General features: G+C 50.9%; 1 protein-coding gene across 1 annotated transcript in view; it reads right to left on the bottom strand.

Annotated features, from left to right (window-relative positions):
* The window catches only part of LOC105474269 (nucleoredoxin), a 173,086-nt gene extending 155,823 nt beyond the window's left edge, over window positions 1-17,263 (bottom strand). The window contains exon 1 of the mRNA XM_071082080.1: window positions 16,840-17,263. Within this exon, the coding sequence (XP_070938181.1) occupies window positions 16,840-17,199 (360 nt within the window). The 5' untranslated portion in view covers window positions 17,200-17,263. The remainder of the gene's footprint in view (window positions 1-16,839) is intronic.
* Between the last annotated feature and the right edge of the window lie 3,176 nt (window positions 17,264-20,439).

A 20,439-nucleotide genomic window follows, 5' to 3' on the forward strand; every position in this document is an offset into this window, starting at 1 on the left:
AGGTAAAATTCGCAAAATAAACGGACTGATTCACCCTAAAATATTAAGAAAAACAAATCTGTCTGCACAAGGACACTGGGCTGCTTTGTAGCTAGTGGCTGTCTGTGGATAATTTTGAAACAAAATGCCACACTTAATTAGCCAGCGGGATTCGCATCCTGTGTGTGATGGAGAGAATGGCATTAAGAAAAAGACTCCCTCAGGCTCCATTAGCGCCCTGATGAGATGATGGGGGAAGAGGGGTGGTAGGAAGAGGGCAGGGTACTCAGGATTAACACACGGCCTTCAGCAAGTGCAAGCTCTGGGCCATTTGGACAAATGGGGGATCTCAACTGCACACTGACTACTGGGCGTATCTAGTCCGCTATTCCCACAGGGTCCTTCCTCTGCAGGAAACAATTGCACTCACACTCCACACATACCCAGCGGATAGAGCAGTTCTCAGATTACATCCAAGAGGGAGAACATGTCCATGATTTCTTGACCAGCAACCCACCGATGGAGGCAGTCTCGATTTTCGAAAGGGCAAAAGCGGGAGATTCTGCAGATGGCAGAGAGCTGAACTCGACATCAGCCCTTCCACAGACCTTCCAGCTTCCTTTAGTTATCACACACACACTTAGGAAAAGAAGGGATCTGTTAGAAGCAAGCACGCATTCACCAAACACGCGTCATTTCAGACTATCTTTCCTTGAAAACTATCGATAGGAACGATCTAAGTGGTAACAAGCTGTCTGTGACGGCCTCCTACCACAGCACACTGACCACACAGAGGAGTGTGGGCTGAATCAAAATCCAATCAGGGCAAGTTTGGAATCGGCTGGATTTGAAGACGGTTGAGCCACTGATTAACAGACTCCTACCAGTCTGGAGAAGGTGTCTAGCGGCGTAGCCCCCGACTCTATCCCCAGACTCAGGCTAATCAACACTTTTTTTTTTTTTTTTTGAGACGGAGTCTCACTCTGTCGCCTAGGCTGGAGTGCAGTGGCGCAATCTTGGCTCGTAGCAAGCTCCGCCTCCCGGGTTCATGCCATTCTCCTGCCTCAGCCTCCCAAGTAGCTGGGACTACAGGCGCCAGCAACCTCACCAGGCTAGTTTTTTGTACTTTTAGTAGAGATGGGTTTTCTCCGTGTTAGCCAGGATGGTCTCCATCTCATGACCACGTGATCCGCCCGACTTGGCCTCCCAAAGTGCTGGGATTACAGGCTTGAGCCACCGCACCCAGCCCTAATCAACATTTTTATCAACTGCTTGTATAAATAAGGGTCTAGCAGGGAACATATAACACAAAGCTAGGAAGGGGCTCTGATTACTGTGGGTGACCACATCAGCATAAAAAAGACTTCGACAGACTATAAAAACTGATCAAATCTAAAAAACTGATTCTTAAAAATGATGGATAAAAGACTGTGGATTCTATTCTTGTCCATTCAGGGATACAATGGTTAAAAATAAAAAAATAAAAAAAAGACCTTGGTGTTCTGGTTGACAAAAAGATCAGTGAGATGCGCTTGTCAGAAAAGCAAATGCAGGCTGGGCGCAGTGGCTCACAGCTGTAATCCCAGCACTTTGGGAGGCTGAGGCAGGTGCATCACCTGAGGTCAGGAGTTCGAGGCCAGCCTAACCAACACGGGAAACCCCGTCTCTACTAAAAATACAAAAATTAGCAGGGCATGGTGGCGGGCGCCTGTAATCCCAGCTACTCAGGAGGCTGAGGCAGGAGAATCACTTGAACCCAGGAGGCAGAGGTTGCAGTGAGCCAAGACTGTGCCACTGCACTCCAGCCTGGGTGACAAGAGCAAAACTCCATCTCAAAAAACAAAGAGGCTGGGCGCGGTGACTCATGCCTGCAATCCCAGCACTTTGGGAGGCCGAGACAGGCAGATCGCAAGGTCAGGAGATTGAGACCATCCTGGTTAACATGGTGAAACCCCGTCTCTACTAAAAATACAAAAAATTAGCCGGGCGCGGTTGTGGGCGCCTGTAGTCCCAGCTACTCAGGAGGCTGAGGCAGGAGAATGGCGGGAACCCGGGAGGCGGAGCTTGCAGTGAGCCGAGATCGCGCCACTGCACTCCAGCCTGGGCGACAGAGCGAGACTCCGTCTCAAAAAAAAAAAAAGGAAAGCGAATGCGACGAGATCTCGCGGCGTGGTAACAGAGGTCTAGAGAAGACCCAGACAAGCCTGTCTCACCCGCAGCATGCGGGACGCACGTGGCCCAGGACGGCTCTGAATGGGACCCAAAACAAATTTGCAAACTTTTTTTTTTTTTTTTTTTTTTTTTTTGAGACAGAGTCTTGCTCTGTGCTCCAGGCTGGAGTGCAGTGGCGCGATCTCGGCTCACTGCAAGCTCCGCCCCCCCGGGTTCACGCCATTCTCCCGCCTCAGCCTCCCGAGTAGCTGGGACTACAGGCGCCCACCACCTCGCCCGGCTAATTTTCTTGTATTTTTAGTAGAGACGGGGTTTCACCGTGTTAGCCAGGATGGTCTCGATCTCCTGACCTCGTGATCCGCCCGTCTCGGCCTCCCAAAGTGCTGGGATTACAGGCTTGAGCCACCGCGCCCGGCCTGCAAACTTTCTTAAAACATTATGAGATTTTTTTGCTATTTGTTTGTTTAGCTCATCAGCTGTTACTAGTGTTAGCATTTCTTTTTTTTTTTTCTTTTGAGACAGAGTTTTGCTCTTGTCGCCCAGGCTGGAGTGCAGTGGTGCGATCTCAGCTCACTGCAACCTCCGCCTCCCAGGTTCAAGTGATTCTCCTGCCTCAGGCTCCCGAGTAGCTGGGATTACAGGCATGCACCACCACGCCCAGCTCATTTTGTATTTTTAGTAAAGATGGGGCTTCTCCATGTTGGCCAGGCTGGTCTCGAACTCCTGACCTCAGGTGATCCGTCCACCTTGGCCTCCCAAAGTGCTGGGATGACAGGCGTGAGCCACCGCGCCCGGCAGGTGTTCGCATATTTTATGTGTGGCCCAAGACAATTCCTCTTCTTCCAACGTGACCCACGGAAACCAAAAGATTGGGCAACAAAGGAGGTGGGGCAACCAGCTGGAGTCTGCGTTCAGGTGGGGGGATGACTGTTGAGGGCAGTGGGGGGGGCAGACAAACTTGGAGGGTGCTTGGATATGAATGGCCTGGGTCGGGGGGGAATGTGAACCCATGTCGCAGGAGAAATGCTCCAAGGACCAGGGGACTCTCACTGGGGAGACAGAAGAGTTGTCTGCAGTTCTTCAGGGCCCAGAAGTCCCCTGGGAGAGGACGGCTGACGTCAGAACGGACTTCCTCAGGAGACGGTGTGTTAGGGTCACCGGAAACACCCCACATGGAGAGGGTGACCGCGGGCGGCCCCACAGAGAGGGTGACCGGGGGCGGGCCCCACACAGAGAAAGTGACCGGGGGCGGCCCCGCAGAGAGGGTGACCGGGGGCGGCCCCACAGAGAGGGTGACCGGGGGCGGCCCCCGCAGAGAGGGTGACCGGGGGCGGGCCACGCAGAGAGGGTGACCGGGGGCGGCCCACGCAGAGAGGGTGACCGGGGGCGGGCCCACAGAGAGGGTGACCGGGGGCGGCCCCACAGAGAGGGTGACCGGGGGCAGCCCACAGAGAGGGTGACCGGGGGCGGCCCACACAGAGAGAGTGACCGGGGGCGGGCCCACAGAGAGGGTGACCGGGGGCGGCCCCACAGAGAGGGTGACCGGGGGCGGCCCACACAGAGAGGGTGACCGGGGGCGGGCCCACAGAGAGGGTGACCGGGGGCGGCCCCACAGAGAGGGTGACCGGGGGCGGCCCACAGAGAGGGTGACCGGGGATGACCACACAGAGAAGGTGACAGTGGGAACCACACTCCCTCAGTAACACACTCTGATTTTTCTTGATGAGCCCCCCACAGTCCCCGGACCTGAGGCTCAGTCCACCTGGCTTGGGACCCCAGCCTCCGGCTACACAAGTGTGGACACAAGTCAGGCTTGGCCCTTTAGTATTTACACATCCCGGCCATAGTGACCAGTTACGGGATCAAGGGCGTCCATGCCGGACTCCTGCTGCTGGGAGTCTGGGAGGACAGGAAGCCGACTCAGAACTGCGGGCGGCCCTCAGGCCACTAGAAGATAAGGAGCAGCCTGCCAGAGGCCAGGGCCCAGAGACAATCGGGGCTGGGAGAGGGGGAGGGCCCACAGACAATCAGGGCTGGGAGAGGGGCCCCAAGACGGCTTCTGTGCCACCCGGGCCTAAAGCTGACTTATATCTGGGCCTCTCACCCACAGGAAACTGGACCCTTCTGAACCCAGGGGTCGATATTCTACACACCTAGATAAGGCAGAAAACAGGGCTCAGAAAAGTTTAGGAATGTGGCAAGGAGGTAGATCCAGGGACAGAAGAAATTTAAATGGGTAAGAACAACAAATAAATTACAAGGAAAAGCAGGGAAGGGAAACTATAGGTTAAAAGAGGCTTAAGGGATACAGCTACCAAATGTAATGGGCAGACTTTTTTTGGATTCAAACAAACCAACTGTAATCCCAGCACTTTGGGAGGCCGAGGCAGGCGGATCACGAGGTCAGGAGATCGAGACCATCCTGGCTAACACCGTGAAAGCCCGTCTCTACCAAAAATACAAAAAGAAATCAGCCGGGCGTGGTCGTGGGTGCCTATAGTCCCAGCTATTCTGGAGGCTAAGCCAGGAGAATGGCATGAACCTAGGAGGCGGAGCTTGCAGTGAGCCATGATCATGCCACTGCACTCCAGCCTGGGCGACAGAGTAAGACTCCGTCTCAAAAAAAAAAAAAACCAATTAGGAGACAATCAGGAAAATGTGAATACTAACCAGATATCTGCTGAAACTAAAGAACTGCTGGATTTCTTAGGTGTGATATTGTGGCTATGTTTTTTAAGGGTTACTTAGTGAAATGCTTATGAAGGAAATGAGATGATGGCTGGGACTGTCTTCAAGATCATTGAGGGGGTTGGGGGAGCAGCGGTTGTCCATGCGTTGACGACTGTTGAACAGGGGAGGACATGTGGGGATTCACTGTACTGCTTTCTCTACCTGCGTGATACTTAAAGTTTTCCAAAATAAATAATAGCAAGAGACATATGCACAGACCAGTATCTCCCCCTGGCCTCTCCCAGCTCAAAAGAGTACGGGATCCATTCAGTAAAACTGAACACCTGATCAAAGAGATGGTCTAGAATTACACCCATATGCAAAGACAGGCAAATGCAGCGGGGCGTGGTGGTACACACCTGCAGTCCCAGCTATGCAGGAGGCTGAGGTGGGAGGATTGCCTGGGCCCAGAAGGTCAAGGCTGCAGCAAGCTCTGACTGTGCCACTGCACTCCAGCCTGGGCAACAGAGCAAGACCGCTCTCATACAAACAAGCAAACAATCAAAGACACAGATGTCACCAAATCAACAACTGACAGATAATTATTGTCCTAGTAGGAAAACAAAGAGAGGCCAGGCACGGTGGCTCACGCCTGTAATCCCAGCACTCTGAGAGGCTGAGGCAGATGGATCACTTGAGGTCAGGATTTCAAGACCAGCCTGGTCAAGATGGTGAAACCCTGTCTCTACTAAAAATACAAAACTAGCCAGGCGTGGTGGTAGGCACCTGTAATCCCAGCTACTCAGGAGGCTGAGGCAGAAGAATCACTCGAACCTAAGAGGCAGAGGTCGCAGTGAGCTGAGATCGTGCCTCTGCACTCCAGCCTGGGCCACAGAGGGAGACACGGTATCCAAAAAAAAAAAGGAAAAAAGAAAAAAAATAAGAAAAGAAAAGTAAAAGAAAAGAGAAGAAAGAAAAGACACAAAAAAATGAAGAGAAACCAGGTTCTGCTATAGTCTCTAGATACAAATAAATAACTAGGTGCTTTGGAATGGGGGAGGGGTACAAAGAGGTAACAAGGCTGAATTCCTCTCTCCTATAATCCAAATAATCATAAAATGTGGAATGAATCCCAAAGTGCCTGGGGTAAACATTTAAACGGCACCGCTATGCACCAGGCACTATCCTGAGTACTCTCCGATATTACCTCATTCAGTACGATATTACCTCATTCAGTACTTAACAACCACCCTAAGAGGCTGGTACCATTATCTCCATTTTACTCACCAGGAAACCAGAGACACAGAAATTCTGTAACTGGCCCCAAAGTCACACTCCCGGAAAGAGCCAAGTTGCAAACCCAGGAAACCTGGATCTGGATTTCCAGTCTCTATTCTCCATCTACCATGCAACAGACCTTTAATACTCACCTATCATAACGGAGTATTTTTGAAGGATCATGGCTATAAACAATTTTTACGATTGCAATCAAGAACATGCCCAGAGCTAGAAAACACTGCACTCACAGCAACAGTCGTGCCTGTTCGGGACACAGTGTGATTTTTCCCTATAGCACGAGGTCCCACCTGATCTTCAGATTTCACATCAAAACCTGAAAAATGAGTAACAGATGAGGCAGCTGTGCCGTGAGCCACCACGATCAAAGGAAAACCGTCTTGACCTGATCACGTTTAACGAGAGAAAGAGCAACGCCTTCTGATTTTAAACAGACTAAAACCATTCAGATTTTTATCTGATTTTAAACAGACTAAATCCATTCAGATATTGACCAAAAAAAGACACAGAAAAAAACTGTAGAACTGATGCATCTGCATGAAATTCTCCCCCCAGGAAAACAAAGAGAAAACCCTATCCCTAGGACAGCAGAACTCACCACACCCTGTTTCGTGACTCTTCAACAAGGATCTGAGATAAAACCGTCCTTAACTGTAGAAACAGTATCTGAATTTACCTGTCATTGGTGCCTGTACTGAAAGACCCTGGGGAGCAGGGGGAGAGGCTGACGGGTTTGACAGAAGGGAGCGACGAAGTTAAGCTTACACTGTTTTTTTTTTTTTTTTTTTTTTTTGAGACGGAGTCTGGCTCTGTCGCCCAGGCTGGAGTGCAGTGGCCGGATCTCAGCTCACTGCAAGCTCCGCCTCCCGGGTTCACGCCATTCTCCTGCCTCAGCCTCCCGAGTAGCTGGGACTACAGGCGCCCGCCACCTCGCCCGGCTAGTTTTTTGTATTTTTAGTAGAGACGGGGTTTCACCATATTAGCCAGGATGGTCTCGATCTCCTGACCTCGTGATCCGCCCGTCTCGGCCTCCCAAAGTGCTGGGATTACAGGCTTGAGCCACCGCGCCCGGCCCTACACTGTTTTTTTTTTTTTAAAGGATTTTCTGATGTCGTTCACACAAAAATACATTGTGTATCTGGTCCGAGAGTTATGACCGGCAAGCCGCAGAAAATTTACGTTTGCTTTTAATCACGGAGGCCCCAGAACAAAAGTTTCCATGACGGGTTTCACTCCCGGGTAACGGCAGTGGGGCTTCTGCCTGGTCGTGGAGCAGAAAGCACATGTTTGAGATTTCACTGGAAGTTGGAACAGCAGTTTCTGCAAACCTCATAAAAGAGAGGACTGATTTAGTCCTAGGATCTCGGCAGGATACCTGAAGTTCAATTTTGTCTCTGAACAAAAAGCACTAGACCAGCCCGTAGGCTTTGCATGGGATGAAGGGGGAGTTGGGGGCACTTTACTGGCGCAACTAAAAAAAAAAAAAAAAAAGTCCAAATCGTTAAAAAGGCCCTTAGAAAAAAAAAACACCACCATGGAAAAAGGCAGCAAGAGAGCAGAGGTTCTCGCTCTCCTGACTTCCAAGCAACCAGCGAATGTTTCAAGCCGTTCAACTACCTCTATCTTATTTCAGAGCGGTCCCTGCACACCTAGAGGAAGAAAAAGCCATCTGAAGAGAGCTTGCAGCTCCTCCTCCTCCATGCAGAACGTTTGATGTCAATATTTTTTAAGGTACAATTTCATGAACAGAAAGGACCAAGTTGAATTTAAGGGAGTTCAGCCAAGTTCTTTCATCCAACACTGCGACCCTGATCTAATAATCGGTTCTCTTTGCTTCGATTCTCCAACTCTAACGTACTTTGAAAAGTCAAAACGGTGAATATCTATTAATTCCTAGTTGCTGGAAGATGTAATATGCATGCATTCTGAGTTCTTTGGAAGAAAGATGCTAGAGAAATGCAAACGATGAAATATTAAAGCGTGGCATGATAGGTCTGCAGATAAGAGACTTTTTTTTTTTTGAGATGGAGTTTCGCTCTTGTTCCCCAGGCTGGAGTGCAGTGGTGTGATCTCAGCTCAACACAACCTCCGCCTGCCGGGTTCAAGTGATTCTCCTGCCTCAGTCTCCTGAGTAGCTGGGATTATAGGCATGCACCACCACACCCGGCTAATTTTGTATTTTTAGTAGAGACGGGGTTTCTCCATGTTGGTCAGGCTGTTCTCGAACTCCCAACCTCAGGTGATCCGCCCACCTCGGCTTCCCACAGTGCTGGGATTACAGGCGTGAGCCACTGCGACAGGCCGAGCCTCTTTTAATGGGCTCAGATATTTGACATTTCCAAAATGAAGAGTCAAGCTTCTTCCTATTTTTGAGCACGGCATCACAGGGCAATCCAGCTGCACAAGAGGCTGCTGGGATTCGCCCAGCTGGGACATCCATTTGCTCATTTAAGTCCTCTTTAAAACACTCATTAAGAAACAAAAACAGACAAGGCACGTTGGCTCACATCTGTAATCCCAGCACTTTGGGAGGCCGAGGCGGGCGGATCACGAGGTCAGGAGATCAAGACCATCCTGGCTAACACGGTGAAACCCCGTGTCTACTAAAAATACAAAAAAACTAGCCGGGCGAGGTGGCGGCGCCTGTAGTCCCAGCTACTCGGGAGGCTGAGGCAGGAGAATGGCGTGAACCCAGGAGGCGGAGCTTGCAGTGAGCTGAGATCGAACCACTGCACTCCAGCCTGGGCGACAGAGCGAGACCCCATTTAAAAAAAAAAAATTTAAAAATATAGAGAAACGCGATCTTACTGTGTTGCCTAAGCTGGTCTCAAAGTACTGGGCTCAAGCCATCTTCCCGCCTCCAAAAAGAAAAGCGGTATTTCAGAAATGTGTGCACAGGCTCTGCCGAAGCTCCTAGAAGCATCCCACTTAGAGCGAAAAGAGAGACTGGAAAGTTCCCAGAGCAGGGACACCAGGATGGCAGGGAGAAGCTCCACACTCAGGAGGGAAGACAGAACATGTAAGTCCCAGAAATGCGAGTCCAGATGAGGCTGCAGGAGGGGCAGGGACTGGGCTCTAGGTTAGGACAAGACCACAAAGCTGTGAAGGACCCACTCAATGATTCTCCCACTGGAGAAAGGCATGGTGAGGGTTGCGTTTCTGAGCTTGTCATTCCTTTCTGGAAACAGTCTGTGCTGCTCAAGGTGGAGTCTGAAGGCTGGTGCCCCACAGGACAGCGGCAGCCAAGCTTGTGATCGACAGGTTCATCGTGTTGACCAGGACAGAGACCAGTCTGTCGGGTGTCCACTCACATGGCTCAAGGAGCATATCAGTCAAATGCAGCAGAGCCACGTATCCATGTGGGACCAGTTAGAAATTAAACAAACAGCCAGGCGCAGTGGCTCACGCCTGTAATCCCAGCACTTTGGGAGGCCGAGGCGGGCAGATCATGAGGTCAAGAGTTCGAGACCAGCCTGGCCAATATGGTGAAAACCTGTCTCTAATAAAACTATAAACATTGGCCAGGCACGGTGGCTCACGCCTGTAATCCCAGCACTGTGGGAGGCCAAGGCAGGCAGATCACCTGAGATAGGGAGTTGGAGACCAGCCTGACCAACATGGAGAAACCCTGTCTCTACTAAAAACACAAAATTAGCCAGGCATGGGGGCAGGCACCTGTATTCCCAGCTAGTCAGGAGGCTGAGGCAGGAGAATCACTTGAACCCAGAAGGTGGAGGTTGCAGTGGGCTGAGATGGTGCCATTGCACTCCAGCCTGGGCAACAAGAGCAAAACTCCATCTCAAAAAATAAATAAATAAAAATTAGCCGGGCATGGTGGCAGGCGCCTGTAATCCCAGCTACTCGGGAGGCTGAGGCAGGAGAATCACTTGAACCCGGGAGGCGGAGGTTGCGGTGAGCTGAGATTGACTGCACTCCAGCCTGGCAGAGTGAGACTCCGTCTGGAAAAAAAAAAAGAAAAAAAGAAAAGAAAACACATCCTATGCCAAGCCTGTGCTCTCCTGGCCAAAATGAAATCAGGCAGGAAGGATCCCACCTAGTTCAGAACAGCAGGAGCTGGAGCCCTGGAACCCTGATCCCCATCAGGAAAAAGGAAGGAAGATCCCCAAGGGACTTGTTCAGCCCCGACCCCAGCTGTGCACAAAGCCTGCTTTCTCAAACATGTCCACACATGATGACAAGCCTTCCCAACAAAAGGTAGGAGTTGTTTAAAAAGTAGAATAAAATCAGTGACCCTAACTTCTAGGGCTTGCCTCTGTGCTTTGGCTCACATTCCAACCTGGATCAGAAGACAAATCGATTAGCAGGAGCTGTGGACGGCTACTCAGAGGCAGGCCTGAGCTGCTCACTGGGAGATGAGTAGTAAACCTGCAATGCCTACATGTCTGAGCAAACCTATCCTGCAGCATTCCAGAGCTGGGACGGGAGGCAGGCCCATGCTAGAGGTGGGGCTTCTGCGGCTCCAGAGACGGGTACCCTCCATTTCCCACGCGAAACAGCAGTCTTTCAACCTCTATGTAGCCCAGAGTTAAGCACACAGGGTCAGCGGAAGACATACCTAACAGCTTTGGGAAACCACAAAATGATTGCTTTGTACATAATTTCTCTCAAGAAGAGTGCCTGATCATCTTTAGGTTACAAGGGTAACTTAATAGTAACTTAAATCTTTCCCAGGGTCAGACGTGGTGGCTCATGCCTGAAATCCCAGCACTTTGGGAGGCCGAGGTGGGCGGATCACGAGGTCAGGAGATCGAGACCATCCTGGCTAACATGGTGAAACCCCGTCTGTACTAAAAATACAAAAAATTAGCCGGGCGTGGTGGCGGGCGCCTGCAGTCCCAGCTACTCAGGAGGTTGAGGCAGGAGAACGGCGTGAACCCGGGAGGCGGAACTTGCAGTGAGCCGAGATCACACCACTGCACTCCAGCCTGGGGGACTCCGTCTCAAAAAAAAATCTTTCCCAGGCTCCGCTGCTCAGCGGCAACCTGGAACATCATTGGCCGATATAAATACAGAGTTCAGTAAGTGTCAGTAACTTCCCAGGACTTATTATTCCACATCATTTGCTTTTGTTGTTTCAATCTTCTAGGTCTTTCTTCCCAGTTATAATCTCTTGTGGGGCAATTTTTTTTATTTAATTTTTTTTTTCTTCCAAGACGGAGTCTCGCTCTGTCACCCAGGCTGGAGTGCAGTGGCGCCATCTCAGCTCGCTGCAAACTCCACCTCCCGGGTTCAAGCGATTCTCCTGCCTCAGCCTCCAGAGTAGCTGGGACAACAGGCACCCGCCACCACGCCCGGCTAATTTTTTGTATTTTTAGTAGCGTTGGGAGTTACACCATGTTGGCCAGGCTGGTCTTGAACTCCTGACCTCAACTGACCCACCCACCTCAGCCTCCCGAAGTGCTGGGATGACAGGTGTGAGCCACGGTGCCCGGCCATTGTAGGGCAATTTTTTTGACTCCTTCATCAAATCCCCCTGTATGCTTGTAAAAGTCATTGGTTTGAAAAGTTTAAAAATACACCTCCTAACAGTTTAGCAGTTCTGTAATGTGATAGATTCCAAAGGCTCAAGCTATGAAATGAATGACTAAACTTCATGATCATTTATCTAAAAACAACAATAGTTAGCATGTATTGAGCACTCACTCTACGCCAGGCATGTGTGTGTCATCTCACAGAGCCTTTACAACAATAAGGCAGGTGCTATTATCCTGTCCCTTTTACAAACGGAAAAGGAACCTGGGGCACAGAGATGTACAGCACCTTGCACAAGGACACACAGCTAATACACGGCAGAGCCAGGGCGTGAACTCAAGCAGAAGAATAAAATAATCTATATTTTTAGTCATATATTAGACTGCCTTATTATACAGAAAAAAATGAGATTTAAAAATATATTACAAATAATGGAACAAGAAAAAGCCTCTCAAGGAACACTGCTCTTATTACTTTATTTTTATTTATTTATTTAAGACACGGTCTTGCTCTGTTGTCCAGGCTGGAGCGTAGTGACACAAACATGGCTCACTGCAGCCTCTGCCTCCTGGGTTTAAGCAATCCTCCTGCCTCAGTCTCCTGAGTAGCTGGGACCACAGGTACACACCACCATGACCAGCTGATTGTTATTTTTTGTAGAGACAATGTTTCACCATGTTGCCCAAGCTGGTCTCAAACTCCTAGGCTCAAATGATCCCCCCACCTTGGCCTCCCACAGTGCTGGATTACAGGTGCGAGCCATCACACCTGGCTTGTTCCTTAATTGGACTCTTGTCCTTTATTACCAATAGATTGGCTCAAGTCCTAGAAACACAGTCACCAGTGGGAGCCTATCCTGTCTGGTCCGGGCTTCTGATGAAGAAGGCAGAAAATCCCCATTTTCAAAACTGTACCTTTTTGCCATCTTTTCCCACCTTGAAAGTGAATACAAAGAGAAGATACAGTGTGTCATAGAAACTGTTCTCTTCCTGGCTGCAGTGTTTGGATTCAAGGAAGAGTGGCAGAACTGGAGTTCTAAGACTGTTGAGGTTGCTACCAAATCCTGTCCCACCCATAGGGTCAAAGGGATTCAGGTCAGTTCTCAGCCAAGCTTCTCATTTAGTCTGAACTGAAAGAAGCAGAGCACCAGAGACTCCACTTCTCCTGGCTGGAGCAGGCTGACCAGGGATACTGGACCAGGGTCCCTGACTCTGCAGGCTTTCTCCTCCCCATCGCCATGCAGGAAGTCCTGGGGCCACACCAGAGCCTCACAAAACTGTCCAGAGGAAGCCAGTGGTCTGCACCCTTGGATGTCAGTGCACCCACACTGACCGTATGTTTATGATCAGGCATCCAGCTCAGACAAAGCTGAGCTCTGCGGCTTTAAACCCAAAACCAGTGCTCACTTCTACAAGGCCAGAGTGGGTCCCAGAGACGGACCTCTCCAGTCTTGACGAGTGAGTAACATACTAATCCAAAGGGACAGACCAAATCCCCAAAGTCCAAATTTCACCACCTCCCGACTATCGATCACATTCTTTCTCCCTAGAAATCTGAAAAACATCTACCAACCTTCTTATTAAAACAAGTCCAACTGCCTTAACTTCAGGATTATAGATTTGCTGATAAAATTGTTTGTATAAATGCAAAGTTCTATTACCATCTAATTACAATTTCTGCACAGATATATAATACTGTGTGTTTTGGAAGCTGAAATAGTATGTGTTTTGGAAGCCAAAAAAATTAAGCTTCAGGCTGGGAGCAGTGGCTCACGCCTGCAATCCCAGCACTTTGGAAGGCCGAGGCGGGCAGACCACGAGGTCAGGAGACCGAGACCATCCTGGCTAACACAGTGAAACCGCGTCTCTACTAAAAATACAAAAAAAATTAGCCAGGCGTGGTGGCGGGTGCCTGTAGTCCCAGCTACTCGGGAGGCTGAGGCAGGAGAATGGCATAAACCCGGGAGGCAGAGGTTGCAGTGAGCCTAGATTGAGCCACTGCAGTCCAGCCTGGGCGACAGAGCGAGACTCTGTCTCAAAATAAATAAATAAATAAATAAATAAGCTTCAATTACTTTTGTGCCTACCACAACAACAGGCAGAAACAGGAAAATTCTGTATAAAGAATTTTTTTTTAATTTTTTCCTTTTTTTTTTTTTTTTTTTGGTGTTTTCTCACAGTTCCAGTCAACGTGAGAGGAACCAGGCAAAATGCAGGCTTAACATATATGGTCATCCCCGGGCTTTTTTACTATATAAAGGAGAAATTAATAAAAGAAGAAAAGAAATACCACACAGCATTTTCTTTCCCCACCACAATTTTTCAATTTTCTTTAGAGAAATGCCAGCCAATAACTAATCAGAACCATACCCTTTGTTATCCCAATGGGAAGAAGTATACGCATGGGTTTAAAGAACAAATGTTAATGAGAACTTTAAAAAAAATTAGCAATCTGGAACTTCGGTTTCCCTTCAGTGTAAAACAAAATTCCCTTCTCTAGATCTATTTTTATAGTTGGTGAAACAACGTGGACAGGGTCCATCAAGAAGACGTGTTCACCCATCCAGTACCCTCGGCTGGCAGAACTCTGGCTCTTCACTTGTTCTGATGGTGAAATTAGCATCATTAGCTCACAGGCTTCTGAGCACCCTAACTTCAAATGAGACAAAAACTCAGTTACAGAAAAGGTATTTGTTCCACATCTCTTTGGTTTCAAGAGGGAAAATAATTCCTTTTTTTTTTTTTTTTTTGGCTCACGCTGGGGTGCAATGGCACGAACTCAGCTCACCACAACCTCCACCTCCCGGGTTCAAGCGATTCTCCTGCCTCACCCTCCCTAGTAGCTGGGATTACAGGCAGGAGCCACCACGCCCGGCTAATTTTGTATTTTTGGTAGAGACGGGGTTTCTCCATGTTGGTCAGGCTGGTCTCAAACTCCCGACCTCAGGTGATCCACCCGCCTGGGTCTCCCAAAGTGCTGGGATAACAGGCGTGAGCCACCCGGCCCGGCAATAATTCCTTTTAAAGTCAGTACGTAGCTTTTGTAATTTCCTAGAGTATGTTTTCCATAAGAAGGACAGCTGCAGTCTTTTTACCTGGTATATATTCCTGAGAATAAGAATGTTTCTGGGGTCAGATCTTGAGTGGTTTGTTCATGACCAAGGGCAGAAACTGCTTCCTTGAAAACTGGACTGGATTTAGAGAATAAAGTACAGGATGTAAGTCAGAAAAACTCTGGGCAAAAAAATAAATGTTTAAGATGCTAACGCACCAGGGTTTGGGCATGTCCAGCACTCTGAACTGTATTTTCAAATGAGTCTGTCCTGTGTCATCCAGGTTCGGAGGAATCAGCAGGTCCAGGCTGGGGCCGCAGAATACTTTTTGTCACTCAAAGAGCCTGTCCAGGGTACAAGAGAGCCACCCATGGCCCGTGTCTATCAAATATTCTCCTTTCTCGGAAAAAGCTCCAAGCATTTGCAAAACATCTGTTTGCCCCATATTTTTACTATCCAAAAAATGTATTTCCTCTTCAGTAAAAAACACAACAATAGGCTGTTAAGCCGGTAACATTTTACCATAATTCTATGTTTTCAAAAGCTAGAAATCATTTGTATTGCCGGATAAGGACATTATTTTAAGTAGACTTTAGTCTACAACAGAAACTTGCCATAACAATGAACATCTTTTTTGGTAAATCACTTTCCGAACATTATTTCTCCACGAACGTATCACAAAAACCACCACCAAGGAAAACAAAGGATTCTTGTATTTTGAATCAAAAAGTACTGGCCATGCATATTCATACTATATCAAGCATGTCAATCAAAATGGGCAAAATAACCTAAAAAGCGGTAAAAATGCCAACTCTTGCCTCTGAGTGGTTAGTGAACCTATGTTTTCCCAACGTTAAATTTACAAACTGCATCGCATCAACTGTATTTCATACTTTAAATCCCAAATCTCTACCTCACACCGCTTTGGGATGGATGATTTACTCAAGACATTTGGGGTCACAGTATAAGCCTTTTGCTCCCACCAAACCTAAATCATGCTTCTCAACAAGATTCTGTACATATAAAAGGAACACGTGGCACGCCTCGCCATGCTCCCCAGAGGAAACTAAACGCCCCCAGAATAGCCCTTCTGTCCACTCCAGAAGCAGGCTTTCCTCAAAAAAGGGAAGGGGGCTGGATTCACACGTTGCATCAGATCCACTCACGAAGCAACAGCGCTCCAAAACTTTTTCTGACTCCATTCATTAGAAAATGTCCTGGATGTGCCGTATTATAAGAGACAGACATCCTCACCCAAGGGACACACTCAGAAACCCAAACTCATCTCGACAGCAAACTGGGAGGCACGAGAAGTTGACAGCAAAGTATCCATTTCCCCAAGTCCTCCTTCCAGTCAATGTGCATCGACGGGGTCAGCTCAGCCCTCAATTCGAAGATCGCCGGGACCACAGGGGCCACCACGCAGCTGAGCTCTGCACGGCCCGGGCTGTTCCCGCGCCCGGGAGGCGTCTGGGGAGGAGGCTGGACCACCAGACAATGCAGAGCTCCCCGGTGGCCGCGAACTCGGCCTGGGGCGGGGGAGACGGAGCCGTGAGCGCCCTTCTCGGCCACAGCCACGGCCACGGTCACCGGCCGCCTCTCCTGACCTGGGCCTCGGCCCCCAGGTCCCCGGTCCCCGGGGAAAGCAGGTTTCTCCCGGAAAGAAAGGAAACGTGCTGGTTTGGGCACCACAGGCGGGGGGCGCGCGCCCTCCCCTCCCCTCCCCACTGTGGGAATCCACGGGGGTCGGCGGCGGAAGCAGGAAGGGGCCCCTCCCGGCGCCTCCGCTCGGGGGTGAAGGGGTCGCAGCCGCCCCCACCCGAGGCTCCCGGCGCGTAAGGACGGAGGGGCTCGAGCCGGGGTCCCAGGGGCCGAGGCGGGTCCAACTTTCCAGGCCGGGCGCAGCGCAGCACCCGAGCCAGAGAGAGGTCCTGGGATGGGGGTGCGGGCTCAGCGCGGAGCGGGAGGGGCAGAGGAGGGGACGGCGGGGTGGGGGGGGGCAGTGGGGTGGGGGGTGGGGAGAGGACAGTGGGTTGGGGGACGGGGGTGCAGGAGTCAGTGGGGCGGGGGGCGGGCAGGGGGACAACGGGTTTGGGGGAGGGCAGGGTAAGGGGGTGGGGGGGGCAGGGGTAAGGGGGTGTGGGCGGGCAGGGGCCGGCGACGCCCGCGCCGCTCACCTTCCTGTGCTTCTCCTTGTAGGGCAGCGCCAGCCACGGCATGTCCCGCACGAAGTCCTGCCACTGCCGCTGGTCCTGGTCCGAGGACACGAAGACGATCTCCAGGCGCCGCCGCGGCTCGGGCTCCGCCGCCGCCCCGGCCCCCGCCCCCGGCCCCGGCCCGGCCGCCGCGTCCCCCCGCAGGCGCCCGTAGAAGGCGGCCAGGCTGGCGCTGAGCTGCGCGCAGGGGGCGCTGAGGCTGCAGCCGAAGTAGAGACCCAGCAGCGAGATGCCGCGGGCGCCCAGCGAGTGCACGTCCACCTCCTCGCCGCCGCCCGTCACCAGCTTCTCGCCGAGCAGCTCCTCCAGGAAGCCCGACATCCTGGCCCACCGCAGGGCGGTCGGGCGGCTGCGACCCCGCTCCACGGTCCGCGCGGAGGCAGCAGGCGGCGGCGGCGGCGGCGGCGAGCGCTGGAGGAGCGGAGCCCCGCCCACCAGGGCCGCCCACGCCACGCCCCCCCGCCCGCGCCACGCCCCCTCAGAGGCCCTCGTCACGCCCCCTCCGCCCGCTCTCGCCACGCCCCCTCCGCCCGCTCTCGCCACGCCCCCTCCGCCCGCTCTCGCCGCGCCCCTCCACGCTCGCCACGCCCCCTTTGCGGCCGGCCGGGCCCGAGCTCTCTGCCTAGGCGGGGTCCGCAGCTGCCGGCCGCGGTGTGCGGGGTCACCGCTTGGGTGAGAAGCCGGACCCGAAACGCTGCACTCTCCCTGGAAAGCCCGGAGCTGAAGTGAAGAAAGGAGAAGGACCCGCTGAGCCAGCGCTTTCCCGGGCTGCAGCCCGGCCCGCATTTTCTCTCCACTCCCGGATTCTAAATTCCCTCCAGACCTTCTCCAGGGATCCCGCCCCCTCCCCGCGGAGCTCCTCACCCCCTTCCTGTTCCTCCCGGGCCTTTCCCCACTCCTCTCCCTGCACGAAGCCTGACCCTTAGGCCGCTCCGGGCCCCACTGACCCTAAGATGCTTCTAGAACCCGCCGTGCTCACTGCATCAGGTCGGGCCTGGCTGGACACTGACTCTTCTGTGTGTTTCAAGCTGTTCTAAGGGGGCCGAGGACGCTTCTGGTGGGGTCCGGTTAGGGTGCCAGGTCGCAGTGTGGGATTTCCGTCCAGGGGTCGCCAGGGCCACTGCCCCCAGCGAATCTGTCTTCCAGCCCCACAAATGGATGCAGAGGACGCCACGGGGCCTCCAGACCCACGCTGGCCGCGCTCCTGAATCCGCTCCATCCTTATGGCAAGTCTATGGATAGTTGAGAACATTTCGAGAGATTTTTTTTTCCCTGCCAGCTGGCAGGATACTCCCCGATGCTTAGGGAGAAACTGGATTAAACAGGTGGTCTGGGCCGGGCGCGGTGTAATCCCAGCACTTTGGGAGGCCAAGGTGGGTGGATCACAAGGTCAGGAGTTCGAGACTAGCCTAGCCAATATGGTGAAATCCCCGCCTCTACTAAAAATACAAAAAATAGCCGGGCGTGGTGGCGCACACCTGTAATCCCAGCTACTCGGGAGGCTGAGGCAGGAGAATCGCTTGAACCCGGGAGGCGGAGGCCGCAGTGAGCTGAGATGGCGCCACTGCACTCCAGCCTGGAGGACAGATGGAGACTCCGTCTCAAAACAAAGCAAAACAAAACAAACAAACAAAAAACAGGTGGTCCGTGGCGAGTCCTCGGGCCACCCAGCGCCTCCCCCCAACCCAATCCACAGGCGAACGAAGCAGGTGCAGATCCGAGCCCATCCACAATAACAGGCCGCCAGTGTGGATCAGCTACTAACGACTCAGCGAAAGCAAAATAATAAAAGCTGAAAACCCGCCCCTCAGAGCTTCCACCGCGCTTTAGAGAGTATTTCCCGGGTATCCATCGCCACCTAATGGAAAGAGTGAAAAATGAGGCCGAACAAACTCCATCTGTGAAAAGACACTGCCGGGACACCAGGCACAATGCTTTTATTTTACAGCAGCTCTCCACATATACAAATGGCAGGACGCTTTGCGGGAGCTAATTTAAACCTCAGAATATAACTTCAAGCTTTTGGCACAAAACATACGCGTTCACATCGAAGGTTCTCCGTTTTTCTAGGGTAGAAGAAGGAATGGTGCAGGGTTGCAGCTCGGTGAAATGTTACCATATAAAACAGGTGGGAGAGGTGCAGATGAGAGCAGAAAGTGGATTGGTGTCTCTACCAGTTATATCCACTTCCTTAGTCACCTGATAGTATTGCTCATGACACAGGTAAGATCTTTTAGATGGAGCACCGCCTTCCAGCACGCTAGAATCCTACTGTAAAGTCGAATTCCACCTTAATTCTTAGGAGACTGTCATGCTGAAAGTACGTGCCACTCTAGGGACAATATTATTCTAAAACACAGCATCACTTTTTAGTGAAATCTTTTTTTTTTTTTTTTTTTTTGAGACAGAGTCTTACTCTGCTGCCCAGGCTGGCGTGCAGTGGCACGATCTCAGCTTACTGCAACCTCCACCTACCGGATTCAAGTGATTCTCCTGCCTCAGCCTCCCAAGTAGCTGGGATTACAGGCATGCACCACCTCCCAAGTAGCTCTGATTACCGGCATGCACCGACTAATTTTTTGTATTTTTAATAGAGACGGGGTTTTCACCATATTGGCCAGGCTGGTCTCAAACTCCTGGCCTGAAGTGATCCGCCCGCCTCAGCCTCCCAAAGTTCTGGGATTACAGGCATAAGCCACCGCCCAGCCTTGGTGAAAACATTTAAAGCTACTCGTATCATATATATTAAGTTATTAGGCCGGGCGCGGTGGCTCACGCCTGTAATCCCAGCACTCTGGGAGGCCGAGGTGGGCAGATCACGAGGTCAGGAGATCGAGACCATCCTGGCTAACACGGTGAAACCCTGTCTCTACTAAAAATACAAAAAATTAGCCGGGCATGGTAGCGGGCGCCTGTAGTCCCAGCTACTCAGGAAGCTGAGGCAGGAGAATGGCGTGAACCCAGGAGGTGGAGTTTGCAGTGAGTGGAAATCACGCCACTGCACTCCAGCTGGGAAACGGAGCAAGACTCCGTCTAACATATATATGTTTTATATATATTTATATATTTGTTATATATTTATATATATTTGTATATATTTATATTTTTATATATTTATATATTTTTAATATATTTATATATATATATAAAGTTACTAGACATCATTTAAAATCCTGTAAATGGTTACAGTGTTTTATCATCTTATCCAAATCCTATCTGAAAAGCCTATACATTGGGTACATGGGTTAGGCACTACTGAAAGAGTGTTAGAGTCCTACACTCCGACACTTTCAAAATTATGAAAACTAAAGAAATATAAAAGGGTTATCAGCATTTACATGCCATGGCAGCCAAAGGGCAAGGTATTTGGTACGGAAGCCGGTGAAGAGGGAATTTGGAGGACTGCAAATATTGCAACTATTAGAGTATTAACTTTGGTATACTTGGTGCAAGTCTGACATAAAGGGGAGGTTTGTTCCGTTTTTTACTTTTCTTATTTTACAGGAAAGCACTTTCCACTGGACTGTGTCCAAACCAGCATCTGGCACCTGGGGAAGGGAG

The sequence above is a fragment of the Macaca nemestrina genome, chromosome 17 (genome assembly GCF_043159975.1).
Source record: "Macaca nemestrina isolate mMacNem1 chromosome 17, mMacNem.hap1, whole genome shotgun sequence".
NCBI lineage: Eukaryota > Metazoa > Chordata > Mammalia > Primates > Cercopithecidae > Macaca > Macaca nemestrina.